This window comes from Falco peregrinus, chromosome 10 (genome assembly GCF_023634155.1).
Source record: "Falco peregrinus isolate bFalPer1 chromosome 10, bFalPer1.pri, whole genome shotgun sequence".
Classification (NCBI taxonomy): Eukaryota; Metazoa; Chordata; class Aves; order Falconiformes; family Falconidae; genus Falco; species Falco peregrinus.
This window is the reverse complement of record NC_073730.1, coordinates 27528282-27544903: the sequence shown is the minus strand read 5'-3', so window position 1 is coordinate 27544903 and position 16622 is coordinate 27528282. Positions and strand designations below refer to the sequence as shown.

Below are 16622 nucleotides of genomic sequence, written 5' to 3'. Positions count from 1 at the left end.
TGACTACAAATTCAAAAAGCCCTGGTAATTTTGTCATTAAATAATTTAATGCAGCAACATTTAAGGTTTTGTACCTCTGCCTCTGTCAAACAAAAAAAAACAAAAGCCACCACAACACTAAGAAACTCACAGCAATTCTGAACAATGACTCGGAATACCTATTCTGTCTCAAACAGCCTGCTAATTAAGCTCTTTGAGCTCTACTAACCAGTTTTTCCAATGCATAGAGGAAAGTAATTTATTACAGACCGGAATACAAAATTTAATATTAACAACACAACCTGTGACTGCAGCATTTTTAATTTGATCAGCAAAAACATAAATAAAAGCTGCAACCTGACAGCTAAGAAGGTTAATCTGTAATAGTTAGATTTACGTAGATTACTTCACACAGCATCTGGAAAGATGCTGAGAAAAGTAAAGCCACTTTATTGTATTCCAAAATGTGCTACCCATAAAAATTTCGTTATCCATCAATACTCATGAGTGCAGCAAACCTACTTAACAAATTTGCTTTGGCTTTAAGACAGAACTTTCAAGAACTTCAAAACAACAGCAGAAATTTAAGTAAACTTTAAAAGTTTATAATACTCCTTTTAGATACTTGATGGTAATAGAAATAATGAAAAAGAAAACAGCTTCAAGGAGAAAACAGAACTAATATGTGCACACAACAAAGTCCTATCACTTAAATTTCTTGGTACTTTTGTTGAAAAGAAAGTTGGCATGAATATACCCCTCACATTTTCTTGAGACTGAGAAGCAAAAATTTTCCTTTTAAAAATGGCATATTTAATCTGTTTCAGCCTACACCTTCTCCTATATAGGACACTATTCACATGTATGGCACTGAATGTACCATGTGTTGTTTTGACTACAAGCCGTTCCTGCTGGCTGACCACCACCAAAACCAGCGCACATTTTGATACACAACTCTTGTAGAAGAGCTCTTCACAATATTAAACGTGTAGGTGGTAAACAGAGGAGAGGCAAAATACATTTATTTTTCCTTTTGTTTCCAGTTTGGCAAAGCACCTAAACATGCCTAACCTGGTGCAAGTATCACAATCCTACCAGTAAACAAAGTTAAGGTAACAAAGCAGCTATTCCAATGTAGTAGAAAGGATAAAGGGGGGAAAACTGTTCAGGCAAGCTCTCAAGGTGTTCATGTTTGGGGGTTTTTTGGTTGTGGTTTTTTTTTTTTTTTTTCCTCTTTGTTTTAAGACAAAGTGGCTTCCAGAGCAGGAAAATATTCAAAGAAAAAGTAGAGAAATAGGAGAAAGCTATGCACTGGTAAATAGAAATTACACAGATACAGCACATAGGAGAACAGAGGACTCTTTAAAAAAGGAACTGCTAGAGAATACTTCCTCCTTGTTACATGTCCCATCTTCTCATGCCCTACCTACCCATCCTCACAACAAGGAAAGTCAAAATACCCCCTACATGTAACCAACAGAATCCTAGGGAACAGGAAGCCTGTTGATACCTAATTTGAGGTGCTTTAAAATACGTTTGAGCACAATTATCCACACAGGGCAGCAGGCACATTAGACTTTCTAGCACAAAAACTGCAGCCCCTCTAGTACAGTAACAATTAATCATACTGGCAATGCTGCCATTTGTTTGCTTGCAGGTGAGTATGACACAGCTTTCTGTCCATCTGCTTTTGCAACACCACTTAAAAAACATCTAACTGGAAAAAAAACAGTCTGGGCTCTTGTGAATAAAAATAATAAAAACATTCAGGTTTTCTTCCCCTCCAGGTGATATGTTCCACTGATTAAACAGATGCTGTGAGAGTCCTAAGAACAGCACTACTAGGTCAGAGCAGAGGTCTGCCTAGTCCAATATCCTGTCTCCAGCAGCACCTGCAAGCCAGTAACTTGCACTGAAATTCCTAGCAGGGACAAGTAGGAACATCTTCAAAATCAAGTGATGGATACGGCTCAGGAAGAATGGAAAACAACAGCTGTATCTAAGAAACCCCAGCAGCGAGTCAGCCAAAGCAGAGCCAGTGAGCAAAGTTGAAGAAGTGGACTTGGACTTCAGTGACATGGTGCTTTCTTTCCCTCTTTCTCTTTAGAAAGAAAATCTCACAGGGATGGTAATGACCACAAGATTGGGGCATCAGAGAAATGGGAAACATGGCACCTGGGCAAACCCTGTCTTAATAGGCATGTGGAGGCACAGAAGGGCCTGAACAAAACCCAGTCTGTACCACGAACGGTTTGAAAAGTCAGAGGCTGCAACACCCTATCAATAACCACTCCAGGAATGAAGCACAGGACATGAAGTAGAATGCTGCTGAAATCCAAAAATGTAGGCTTGTCTGTTGGCAAAGGCTGAGCATCAGAGCAACTTCCAAAAATCCTTCTCAGTAATATGTTGGCTATCAGTGCTAACTATAAGCACGCAATTGCCAGTAAGCTGTGTACAAAGGCTGTTGGACTCCCAATTCAGGCAGCAAGAGAAAGTATCCTTCGAACAGCAGAAAGGAAGAGATGGTAAGCAGCATCAAGGATGTGCAGGTGTAGAAAACAGTGATAAACCCCCATTCTCCATATGTTCTTGTACGTAACAACATAGCATTACTAGAAATTAATGCCTCAACCAGAAGTCAAATTAAGATGATACCTTAAGTTTCAAAGCGTTAGGACTGAACCTCTGCAGTTTTCTGGAAGCAAAGGAAAGGATTTAAGGCCAGGCAAGACCTCCATGCAGTAGATATCCCAAAAGGAACTTGGCTCTCTACAGATGGCATCTCACTTAGGTTGGCTCGATGATGTAAATAGGTCCTTGCTCAAGTCAGTTAGAGTAACCCCAAAAGCAAAGCAGATCTGAAGGATGGGGTCCGAGTGGATTGAGTCTGAAGAGGTACTTTATCTCATCAGTATAGGGACTGCACATAAACTGAGCTAGCAGAAAACACAAGAGAGGAAAAAGACAGGAGTGCCGAAGACAGACACACTCCCATGGGCAGCAGATCCCAACTGAACTGAAGGTCTCAGGTTGACTGTTCCCAGAAATCAAGCAGAAGATCTTGCAGGGCTCTTCTAAATGTAGAGAAAAGCACCTGTATGCTAGGAAGTCAAGTGATGATGATGATGGATCAGCTCTGCAACAGAGAAGGGGGCAAGAACTTCCTGGCTCACTGAAAAACAGCTACTGCAGGCAGGTCAAATAATCCTGGTCACAAGTTTACCAAACACCATCTTAAAGCCAAGAAGAAACTCCTAATGCAGCGTTGGTAAAAAAGCAGTCTTGTGAAAAGGGACAGCAGGAGGTAGGCCACTTCCAAAACCATTTAGACTGGTTTTACAGAGGTCCCTTTTGTTCTTGGACAAGTTGTCTAGCAAGGGCACTGGGGAGATGGGCAGACGTGACAGCCACAGCACAGCCGTGCTGCTTTGTTGGTATGGCTGAAGGGCAGAGGGTCTTCAGTAGCAGGGAACAGATGAATGCGGGGAAAGTCAGCCTCAGAGCCCTGACAGGTATCTCTTGGTGTGCTGCCTACTGCTGCCCCAAAAGACCCTGCCTCAGCTGGAATCCAGCTCATCGTTAATGGACACTGCTGCCAAACTCCCAGAGCTTTCCTGGAACTCTCTCATTCCTTTCCTCCCCATTCTCCTTGTCCTTCTTGGGCTAAAAGGAAAGAAAAGAAACTGGTTAGGGACAGAAGCTGTGCATGAATGCTGCCGCACAGGGTCTGCACTTCTAGAGGGAAGGGCGTAACAAGGGAAAAAGGAGAGACAACACTGGAGGTTAAGGGTAGACTGCCATCAAATAGAGGGTTTCACCAACAGAGCCGTTCCATCTGGCTCTTCCCTGATAGACAGTTATCTTCAATGCAGATGATCTGAAGGATGGAAAAAAGTCAGCAGACACTGAAAATCCTCATAAATAACCCTGTATCTGGAAGTCACAACTTCAGAGGTTTAAGTGTACTTGTACTGTTAAGGAAAGCCATACTGCTAACCTTTTCTCACTAGATTTGATAGGAAGGTGATGTTATTTACCCAAACCAAGCAGTTAAAACTGAAGAATAAACTGAATATGCATTAAAGACATTTAACACACTTCAGAACAAGCTCAGGACTGAAACTACTGAGGTTAATTAGAAGGCTCTTTCACACCTCACAGGTCATGCCTGCTTGCTTTCTGCCTATTTGCCCCAACACTCATTTCAATTGCTTCTTTCCAATAATCAGAAATCAAAATTCTTTTGTTCGCCAGCGCAGAATATGCACCAGGCGACTGCAGAGAGGTGATAAAGAAAATGAATGCAAATTTGACCATTTTCTTCAGCACTTAGAATAGACATCAACCCATACCAAACATATTTTAGAAAACCAGCACTAAGACACTACTATTTCTGTGTTCCCTCCCCCACAGTGTTAATGAATTTAGTTCAGATACTTAATGCAAATGTTCATTTAGATAACCAATATTTGGGGATTGTCTTGAATCTGCAGCCCTTAGAATAGGATATGCAACTGAAATTAGATTTATCTCTGCTGAAGAACAGAATACACTTCAGGAAATAAGCTGTAAGAATAAAATAACTAGGCTACCAAATTAAGATCAACTTATCAAAGCTCTTTAATGACATTCAGAGCCATATATTTAGTTTTTTTAAAAAATAATCCTAGATTTTAGGTTTAAATGACTCTTAAACATGTCTGTTTTTTCCCCCCTGTCTTATAATATTTTATTCTCCACATGCAGCTGGAGGTACCAGACAAAGACTATAACCAGCAATGGAAGCATGCTCTGTATTCCATCTGATTCACAGAAAGAATTTTCTTTTTCCAGCTCTGAAACACATTCAACTTCTGCTTTTCCGGGCACTTGACTTTCAACTGCAGCTACACTGTTCTGACTACTCCTTCCTTGCTGCATTTTGGACCATGCACTCAACACAAAGAAATAACTCCCATACAAATCTCATGTATCCGCTAAAATACAGTGAGGCCAATCTAAAAGTCAATTCCTGAAGAACCTAAGGTAATTCACTTAATTTGGTATTATTTTTCAGACAAAAGAACTCTACCAGAGTACTCTGCTGCACAAATATTTTTTCAATTTCAGCAAACATTGTCTTCTGCTTTCAAGGAAGTCAAATGTAGAAAGCTGCACTGTTTCTTACAGAGATTCCCTGCACAGCTAATTTAAGGGGCACTACTAAATACAGCCTTTAAATGCAATCAAACCAAATGCCAGAATTATATTCACTTTGTACATGGCAACCACCACAGTATGTAACTTTGGGTTTTTTTTTCCTGTTCTGAAGGATTGCATTAATTCTCATTTACTACTAGCGCAAAGCAACTGCTGCTAACAGTCTAGTCTAACAAGATCTACCAAATAAGTGATCAGAGATCAGTGAGTAGTTACTACCGCTTTATGGAGAATTACTAAAAATACCCTTCCAAGTCAACAAGGGAATAAACTACCTCTACAAGGTATTTTTCTCCTAAACCCTGTTATTAGGTGGGCTTATGCCAGGAGGCATGACTGTTTACATACTTGCTAAAGAGTTTAAGTCTTATCTAACGTAATCCCTACATTCTATAATCCTATCTGTTTAATGTATTTTAAGTGGGGAAAAAACCGCTGGAACCAGTAGTATCTCAAAATGGAAGGCTTTTTCAAAGCACAATCAGTGAACTGGACATCAAATGTAAAAGTAGTTTATGCTCAGATTAGACTTTCAGTCATTTAGGATCAGGTAACAACGCTGGGTTTGACAGTAAGCTGTATTTATCTGCATATGGGTCAATTTTTTCTTCCAATAGCAAACACTTCTGGTATGCCCTTTTACAAAATTCCCAGAGAAAACATATACAAAACACTGGTAGCCTCTGCATGCCCAGTTTCCAGTGAATGTATGTTCTATCTGAAGCTTCTAAACATAAATAGCTGAGACCTATTTTCCTTGAGTAAAAATAAGTATTTTCCCCCCATGACAAAGCAACAAAATTTTACTAGTATTTCTGCAATTTCCAGCCTGCGTATTTCAAATGCAGACTCAACTGTGTGATGGTTACCTATTGACATGAACTATACTACCAAAAGGTATCTTTCCTATAATTGAATTTAACCGTTACTCCTGGTTTTGCTTTGTGTCTTTCCAATATGATGAGCTTTCGGAGTCCCCCTTTGATCCCAAGATGGACAGTATGACCTCTCGCTCATTTATGCTATCAGGCATCAAAACCTCCCATTAAAATACGTAAAGCTTAGCTGTTGCCTGCTACAAACACTGGGCCAATACTAGTTTACTGTTTACTAAGGAAAGCTTAAGTAGCGTTTTCCTGCTACTGTACGCTTGCCATCAGATTCAAGAGCTTCCCTCATGAAGAGCTGTACTGCTGGGGAACATGATCGTACCTGGCTTCCTTCCCTCTTGCCTCCTAGGGTCACCACCGCAGTGTGCAATTAATGGCTTCTGCTCCTGAGGATACAGACCTTCTCCATCCACTGTTTTCAAAACAATTACTGATTCCAGATGCTGAAATTAAGGCTGCTTAATTAGGCCTCAAATTTCAGGGGACATCAAGCATGCAACCTCTGAACAGCACGTTCCAGACAAACACCAGTTCAGTGCCATCATTCACTGAACACGCTTGGTTAAATAAAATCTGGGTCTTTGCTTTTTACAGCAGCACCTTTTCGGTATGTGCTGGTAAGCTGCTTGTTACACAGCAAGACAGGAAAAGAGAATTTTTAGAGGCCAGATGATGCCAACTAAATGTAGTGTGGACATACTTCTGGACCAGAAGGGGTTCGTGGTAGCTTGCTCAGCGTACAGGCAGAGCAATTCCTAGGTTAGGAATTTACTGGTTTCTATGGAGAAATGAGCATTCAACACTGCTTATATGTGGAAGATGTTTTCCTGTACTCTCTCATAATGCTGCATTACTTCTGACACTGCCATTTTGTTAGCTTTTGCTTCTTGGATCATATGGTTGAACATCCAAAGAGTGAGGAATGGACAATCCGTAACTTTCAGAGAGGACTACAGGTAAACCAGTCAGTATTTCTTTATTTCTTTCTCTCCTAACATGTAAGGACACACAGATGCTACTGCTTTGAGTCAATAGCTTGCTTGTCCTTGATTTTCACAGCGATCATCAGTATTTATATTACACTTAGAATGCCACAATTATTTCTAAACTGTAGTTTTAATCTGAGTCTGCATCAGTCCTACTACAAATACCTGAAATTAAAACAAAAGAGGTAAAAAAAATATCTTTGTACATAATCTTAAAAGAATTCCTTATTAAAGAAGGAAGGATTTAAAAACAAAGTTGCATTTTAGGCAGAGGAGCAATGAAGTTCCTGATTATGCATGCAAAGAACATCAAATTGTACCACACAGCAGGAATATGCAAACTCTGTCATAAGTTAAGTGATGCACAGAAATCCTGTATCAATAAATATTCTGCTTTACAGCACGCCTGGATCATTTTAAGACTTGAAAGACTGAGACTCAAAGATTTTTAGATATGGATCATTTGAAAATTCCAAGATGTAAACTCCTGTGCAAATTACAGGGAAACAAGAACGTAATTCTGAAGAGCTCACCTAAGGGCACCAAATCAATTAAAAAATTAGTAACAAATACCTCCTTCTCCCACACACAAACTATGTCAACAAGGACAACTCACTTGGCCAGCAGCAGTTAGTGTGACTTACAAGACACTACGCTGAGCGCATCTTTTGTTTTCAAACACAGGACAAAACAAGTTCAGCATTTCTTCTCTCAAAATTTTCCAATTAATTCAAGCCCTCTCTTTCCCCAAAGTCAGGAAGATACAGATCACTGGCTTTCTTTGGACAGAAGAAATAAATAGCATCTGCAACACTATATAGCTTCACATCACTTGTAAACACTGAGCCTCACATCCATCTGACGCCACAGTCTTCCTCTATGAAGTCATCTTCGTTCATCTAACACTGTTCTAAAATGTTTATGCCATTTAGTTTTTTTTTTAATTCAAGTTCCTTCTCATTTTTTGAGAGCAGCTGATTAAACCTGAACAACTGGGTTGTTGGACGAAATATGCTGTAGCTATGAAACAGTACAGCAGGGACCAGTTTCACTGTTAATTTAAAATGCTAGAATTAATTAGGTAGTGTAAATGAAGAATTTAATAAGCACACTTTACAACCACAAGTTCTGCTTTTATTAAACACCCCTGCCAAATGAAGGCAACTATCTTCAGTCTGTTTTTCCTTGTCTCATTCCCTTAAAATCTCTGCAGTGAAAAAACCCAATTTTTCTACTGCAACCCCTCCCCCATAATTAAAATGTATGCCTGACTTCCATCTCCTCTTTCAAGTCATTAGCATCTCTTAAAAATGCTACTGTATATCCTGCCTGTTCTGAGAAGCTACCAAACAAAACCGAAGTTTACAATTTTGGTTTTGAATACCAAATTAAAGGCTGTCTTAGAAGCTGTCATTCCTATTCAACTCAGTACGGTGTACTACCAAATTAGCATTTTTTTTTTTCCAGTAAAGGAATATGCTTGTTTAAAAACGTGTCTTTCCAAAGCGAGGGGTAACATCACAAATCAATTTTCTTAAAAAGCCCTACTACTGCTCTAAGACTGCAAAAAGACTGGGAGTAAATTATTCCTGACATATATTGTTTAATCCATTTTAAAATTAATAAAAAAGAGTTCAGATAATAAATTCTCTCAAAGAGATCTTGCATGTTTAACAGCATTTGTGTAGCTCTGAGCTCCTAGGAGAAAGTATTTTGGAAGCCTAAACATTATTTCACAAAATCTATGAAATTCCTATAACAGGACAGAGGGACAATCTTTTACATGAACCAATTCAATCCTATCTAGCCTCAGAAATACATTCAAGATTTTCTAATATGGTTTTGCCAGCGTAACTGTTTAATGATGATGTGGTTTATGACTTTTTATTTTTCTTGAAGCAACCTCTTCCCATAATTAGCCTGGCTTTCCTTGATGTAACCAATATTTTACCTTGGCAAGAAGGAGAAAAACTTGGTATCTATGAAGACAACCCTTATTTCTAACTGAAAGAGCTCCAACATTCATTTGGAGGCACACTGCAACAGCACACTTTGCTGAGATTTATTAAAAACACAAAATTTTGAACAGAAACAATGGAAGATCCAAAAGCAGACAAAATCTAAATTGTTTCAGACCCTCACCAGTTCAGCAAGAATAGCTTAAGTAGTTACTGTTTCTTCTGCAATACAGCTTTTCCTGTCAAAAAATCTACACTGACTTTTTAACAAGAAAAAAAAAAAAAACAGAATCCCTGAGAAGCCAGTCATTCCTGTTACAGCCTACTGGCATACTTCCTCCCTTCCCTTCCCAAAACCCATAAAACCCCCAGAAAGCCTAATGAAGAACACACTTACATGACGATCCAGAAAGATGAGCTGGGTATGACCTCAGTGCATTTCCATTTTGTTACTGTCAGTGTTCTAAGAACCTTTAAAAACATGGACTGCTTCTGGCAGGACTGCGTTCAATTTGCTAACTGAATTCAATGTGAGAAATGAACACGCATCCTAAAATCCAGTAAGGTTGCACAGTGCCTTGATAACAGGCCTGAAAACCTTGGCAGATTGAATTCTGTTTTCAAAAGTGGTACAGACACTTTGGAGGACAATTCTTTTTTTGCAAATTCGGTTCTGTTGCACTTGTATCACTTTTTAAAGAAACATGTAAGCTCCTCCGTCACTTAGGGGTGTAAAACTCAAAGCACCTGTGTACGTTTTTTAAAGAATGGTTCCTGTAAAGTATTTTACTGACCATAAAGATTGTACGGAAACAAAAAGCACAGGCAAAAAACTACTCAAGGATGTTAGAAGATTATATAGCAAATTTCTCACATTTTCAAATACAGAGACAAAAGCCTGGAGATGGAATGAAACAAAAAGGATACTGTTCTTAGCTGATGAAGTAATGGCTTTCTGTCCAAAGACAGCCAATTCTCTACAAAAACAACACTGAATATCTACAGTCTTGAAATTATATTGCGAGGAAATTGCCATGAATCTGAGGGATATGAGAAGCAAGAAAGCTCATGAAACGCAGGACCTGCCATGATCAAAATTCAAGCTAGGCACACTAGACCTTTGCAGATGAGTGTTAGGTATTCGCTTCTGTCTGAAATAACTGAACTAACCTGCAATTTAATTTCTCAGATTATTTTTGGACTAAACGAAAAACAACAGTCTGGAGATAAACTGGTCTGGTGACAGGTATCAAGGGTGGTATGTCACACGGAATACTGCACCAACTATGCTTATAAAAGGAGAGGACTTCAGTTATTTGCATGGATATTTTTGGAACAGGAGTTTAAGTGATTTTTTTTTAAAATAGATAAAAATAAATAATAAATAAAAGGCAATTCCATTTTTCAGTCTTCTTCCTTTTAATACCCCTGAAGCTGCAGCCCAATCAGAAGATATTTTGAAATAGATACATCATGGTCAACATGCTAAAGCAAGCTCTGCTGGACTACACTTCTGAAGACTGGAGCTGCCCTGCAGCTACTGCCATTTGTTATGTGCCTTGCGTTCAACCAGAACATTGCTATATGTCAGGAAGTAAATAAAGAAGCAGCATTGCATGTTTAAAAGCACTAAGCAGATCATCCTAATGCTGCCAACAGAACGGCTGCCAGGCTGTTATGGAAGTAGGTATGATAATTTGTATTTTAAATTCCTCATCTTTACATGGTGCCTCTTTCCACAAAGCACACACCCAGGTTGCCAGGAGCTCATCTGAGACTGCTCCTTTCCTGGAATCCTTTCCTTCCCAAGGCTGTTGCTCTCTGTGCTAAACATAACAATGCAGGTGATGCACTAAACAGCAGTGAAATTTCAGCTGTTCCCCACCTACGGTGCGAGTAGACACACAACCTATAAAACTAACCTATAAAGCAAGCTATAAAAGCTGATTGTTCATCCCATCACCTTGTGCATCAGTGAATTTCCTGGCTGCAGCAGCAAGGACAGAGTAGGCTAGGTGAATATGCAGCCATCCACACCTCCTCTAGCAACAGTGCAGACATTTCTCTCCTTTTTGAGGTAGTAACTGTAAGGGGAGGCTTTTCTTATTCTGAAGGGACCTACCAATGGGTGTCACTTCACGCAGAAAAGGATCATGGTGAATTAAAATGTTTTCAGGGAACAGAGCTCATTAAACAATATCCAGAAATGTCCGAGCGAAATCCAGAGCAGTGGCTCCCAACTACAGAGCACTGCTGTGGTAAATAAACCGTGACAGGCACGCAGAACCACCTTGACTTTACAGTGTTGCTAACAGGCAAAAATTTGATGAGGTATGGTGAAAGAACTAGGCAGAATCTGGAACACTCAGTTGGCTCCAGCCATTTAGACTACCCTCCATAAAAACCCGAATGATCAGGAAAGTAATGTCATCACCTGAGCTCTGCTGCAAGAAGCTGCATAGCGTGTCACATGCACGCAGACTGGCAATGTTTGTACTTCTCCTCAGATCTGTAGAGAGGCTGAAAGACAAGGGGCTTCTTCTACAGTTGTTCAAGATCCAATGTGCATCATTGAAAACTTAAGGTTTATTATCTGAAGAATTCATCACAGTATCTGCAGTATTCCCCGTGTTAAGCACTTGCAGTAGGCACCGAGGTTTTGCTGACCCCAAATGTAAACGGACCCTGACGCACAACAAGTCAACAATATGAAGCACTTACCTGTAATTTTGTCTCTCACGAGCTTGCAGGATTCAATTTCACCAATGCTCCCAAAGAGACTCCTGAACTCCTCCTGGGTCATGTTCTGGGGTAAATAGTTGACTATGAGGTTGGTTTTGCTGTCATCTGTAGCAGCCCCTGTCTGCATGGGGGAAGGGCAGTTTCTACTGTTGCTGGAGGGTCCATTGGTTGTATTGGAAGTAGGGCCATTCGACACCTGAGGCTCCATGGTGCTAATTATCTACATCAAAATAAGAGGAGAAGGGAAAAAAAAAAAAAAACCCTTAAGTTTCATAGATACAATAGCTATTTTTAAAGATACTTACAAACGAATGAGTAGGTAGCATTCATGGCCAATTTAGATACTTCAACAAAAAACCCAGCTTGATTCCTCTGTTATTGTTGCAAAGTAGGTCATGCTAGTCTTCGGCTGTGAGCATATACTAAGATGCAGTTAAAAAACCTTTTTTGTTAACGTGAAGCTGATGTCTGCTTTCATCATGCAGCCATTTTCACAAATGTAAATTTAAACCACAAATTTAATTATAATTTAAGGTAATAATCATAATTAAAATTATAGTTCCATTAAATCAGATGAAGTAAGTGTATGGCTCTATATGAAAAGGTAAAATATTTTACCTATTTAATAACTGTATCACAGAGTGCAATGACAACAACATTAACCAGGCACAGTCAATCTGCAACATGTCGCCATCCAGATTCCCTTCAATTAATAAACTCAAGAGTGTCCCAAGACATACCATTTACTGGTTCCAGTGATGACCTATATTCTCCAGTTACATTTTTCACTAACAAAGTGACACCTCTTTAAATAATAAAGCCCTGGATTTGCAATCTTCAGAGATACAAAGGTCTTCAGATATTTACTGGAACCAGAAAGGTTTAATCAGAGAAAGGCTTATCAGGCACAGGTGCAGGCTGGAATTTTAACAAGCACATCTATCTTGGAACACGAAACTCCAATTTTCACAGAAGAGAGTCAAATAGACCTTTCCAAAAAATGAAAAATAAGAATCCAGCTTAGCAAAGTGTGTGCAGGACAGTAGCCCCATTGTCACCAGTGCCACTGGTCACGTGAGTAAAGCTGCCTGCATGTTTATCTGCAGAACACAAGCTTTCATCTGAAAATTGCACAGGCAGGCAAAGGAAGCAGAAAAAACTGGGTACTGCAAGCCTTTTCTATGTACGTATTTGCCTCTACCACGGCTTCCAGACTGTCTTCACTGTCACCAGTACTGACAAGGGAAGGACATCTTAGTCTCAAATCTGGATAAATTAAAGCCATGTAAATGGTGGCTTTTGCTGTCTACAGAGAAGTTAGCAGTGTGCAGCTTCACTGGTATCTGTTATCAAAGAATATCCCTCAGATGGGCTCAGCTTTCCTTCATCAAAGACTCAGAGTCAATGATGCAGACTGCTGCCCCAGGCAGAAGACTCTATTGCCCAGGGACAGGGACAAACACAGGGAGAACTGAGGGCTAAGACACCACACACACTGAACCATGTGACCATCTTGAGTAATAATTGATAATAATTATAATTATTATAATTACTCAAGACTCAATTTGCCTTTTTTTTAAAAAAAAAGATCTAGGGAGGTACATGTTGTGACAAATTGGGCCTGTAATTCAGGAGGATGGGGACACACACCAAAAAGGGGTGTCCATTCTAAAATTAACTGCATGAGGGTGGTTCAGACTCTAAATAGGCTGTATTCTGGTCAATTCTATTAGTATTTATTTTTACTTGAAATGCTTTGCTGTTAGTTTATTGCCTCATTTAGGAAATAACCCTCTTTTTCATCAATGGAAGTAAGTTTTGAACTACAATTATTTTTTATCATCAAGCCCAGGAATAGTTTCTTGGTTTAACATTTTTTAAATAAAAAGTCTTGCCACACTGTGCTTAACAGAAAGGCCTTAAATCACACAGCAGAATAGTTTTGAAAATACACCTCACAAAAATAGTTCACTTCGGAAGAAATCAGTACATCCAAACCAGAATCCCCCTGCCAATTTTACCAGCCACATGGCACCGAGCGCTGCTGACATCCTCTGTCAAGCTGTACACCAGCCCCATACACTTCTCAAGGCTTTCCCTTTCACCTGGTACCAGCCATACTTCCTTTTTCAATCTGACTTCATACACATATTTACTCACACATACTACTAAATGCTTCAAATGCTGCTTAATCTTTTTAGCTCGGGATTCCAGCTGGAAGATCATCCTTTGATATCTGTACCTCTGTGACCCCGCAGACATCAACACCAACTCTAAGCTTCAGTAACAGCCTGCTGCAGGGTTGGGGTTTAGCACCCCAAGGCTGACTGTGCTTCAGCTGAGCACAGTGTGCTCATATATGATGTATCTGCATCAACTTGATTAAAACTGGGGGGGAAAGAATTCCAGTTCTGAGAATAAGATATACTCAGAAGATGAGTGAAGCAGCTGATATGGTTAATTGCAGCTTTCCACGAGCATTTAAATCATCTGACCATATTCCTTCCAACATAAAAAACCTCACATGGTAAAGTGCAATTTTAGGGACTGATCCTGCCCTTCTAAACCAGACTGGAATACCACACCACTGGTTTCAGTTACAGCAAAAGCAGGATTTCAGCACAATGCACTGAGAAAGGTATATCACCTATCATCAGCAACAGACACAAAAGCCATCTATAGTTCCCCACAATAAACAATAACCTTGGATCTTTTAAAATCTGTGAAAGAACACAAAATTCAAAACGGGCTGGTGTCCTACTTATATACTTCATAAACTTTTTTTAGTTACATTTTCAGCATGCTTACCTTCCACACCAAGCAAATTAAAAGAATTCAACTCAGACATTTAACACATTCAGAACATTAAAAGTAAGCTGTTCCTTAAAAATCTGTTCTTGAACAATGAGATTTCCTCATATACCTCATCAAAATACCTTGGCATAAACCAATGCTGCACCAGGTGCCAGGTTTTCTTTCTAGTTATTCTCACTCAACTCCAATTAGATTTTCCTGATTTTTCAATAGTAGAAAGGAAAAATCAAGGCACTTATTTGCCTTTCAAATTATTGCAATTTTGTAGATTACTGAAAATCAATTTGCTATATTAAAAAAACAACGGTTAGATAAAAATGCTGAAGAATTATTAAAAATGTTTCTGAAAAAGTACTTCAGATGTAATTTTACTGCATGATTTTAGTCTCCATTTACAGAGTGATTTCTGTGCAAAAGCAGTTATGTGCCAGAGCTTGCATTCAAAGTTCTCATGGGCACAAAGGAATAACACTTATTTTAGATGTACATATCGATTCACATCATTAGTAAACACTTAAATTATTAATGGTAACAAAAAGGTAAGTCCTAGCTCTTCTTTCCAAACATTCTGTCCTTTCCCCTACATGTCTGAAGCTCCAACCCACTGTTAAAGAGTTCAGTGTGCATGCACTGGGGCATTTATTGTTGATGACTGTCTTTAATATTAAAGTAGTTGCTGATCCCACCTCAGTCAGCACATAAGAGTAACATCAATTCAAGTAATAAATTTCAACATGCCATTTGCTGGTTTTTTTCTATCCACAACACTAAGATTTAAGATTTTTAAATCAATACCTGTACCACAGTATGAACGGTTTTTAAATAGATACCCTAGTTTCCTGGGCACACAGTTAACTTACATTTTAATTACTGGTAATAACTTTTTTTAAAGAAAGTATTGGGCTTTAATTCAATTCTAGAGAAATACTAAGAGAGGCTGTAATTCTGTCTTACTCATCAAGCGCTTATTTGGATTCCAGCAAAATAAATGTGGTAAATCCAACAGTGATTTAACACCAATGTTATTTTTTTAAAAAACAAAATATACTCTTATCCCTTGAAGATTACATCTCTATAGATGCCACATTTTAGCAACACCTCTACGCTTTTGTAGACCTTCTCAGACCCAATTTATGCAGCTACTACTGGCCATGAAATATTACAGTGCAAACATCAGGTGTGATGACATATACATGCTACTGGTATAAAGAGGCATTTTGTTTTGGGTTGGGTTTTTTCTCCCCCCCCGCCCCCACCCCCCCCCACCCCCGCAGTTACCATTGGCAGACACTGATAATTCAGCTGCCAATAATTTGAATATTCTATCTTTATAACATTGAAAAAATACTATCTGTGACAGAACTTAAAGACTGCAATTTTTTAAGTTAAAGGCAACCCGTATTTCAAATTCTGGATGTATTTCATCAGACTGCTGCTTTTAAAAAATGCCTTCTTGGCGTACTACTTTTCTCAGTATGGTAACGTATCAGCAAAGTACACGGTATTTTAGTTTGACAGATTTCACAAAGAAATGCTTTGCTGCTCGGGAAGACAGCACAAGCTTTGCCAGTGTTTTGCAAAACACTGCTTACCAAAAGGCTTGGTATAACCCCTCCTACAAAGTATCAGCGACAAGTAGCCATTATAGCATCTCCTACATTACAAACAATGTTTCAGAAATACTTCTGTCATATCTCCTTTTGTTTTTTAAAAAACAATTAATTCAATTAATTTCAATGTATTCTTGAAATATTATCTTGAAACAATGATGCAAAGAATACCTGTATGTATAAACACAACTATTACAATGCTTAAACAAGCTAGAGTAACTGACATTAATCTTCAATTAATACAGTAAATGTGACATCCATCTACCATTACAAAGCAGCTAATGAATCGTTTAGAAAACTACCCACAAACTAAGACAGTCTTATCTCTCTATTGCATGCATAAGTAATAGCCAATGGCTTGATAAATGTAAATATACATGCTTTATATTTACAATTTTTTTTTCTCAGCAGTCTAGGTCTCTAAGTTAAACTGAAAGACTG

General features: G+C 38.9%; 1 protein-coding gene across 11 annotated transcripts in view; it reads right to left on the bottom strand.

Moving 5' to 3' along the window:
* The window catches only part of ELAVL4 (ELAV like RNA binding protein 4), an 83290-nt gene that overhangs the window by 31946 nt on the left and 34722 nt on the right, over nt 1–16622 (bottom strand). For all 11 annotated transcript variants that reach the window (XM_055815677.1, XM_027788290.2, XM_013299987.3 and 8 more), the window contains exon 2: nt 11737–11977. In XM_055815677.1, the coding sequence (XP_055671652.1) occupies nt 11737–11965 (229 nt within the window). In that variant the 5' untranslated portion in view covers nt 11966–11977. The remainder of the gene's footprint in view (nt 1–11736; nt 11978–16622) is intronic.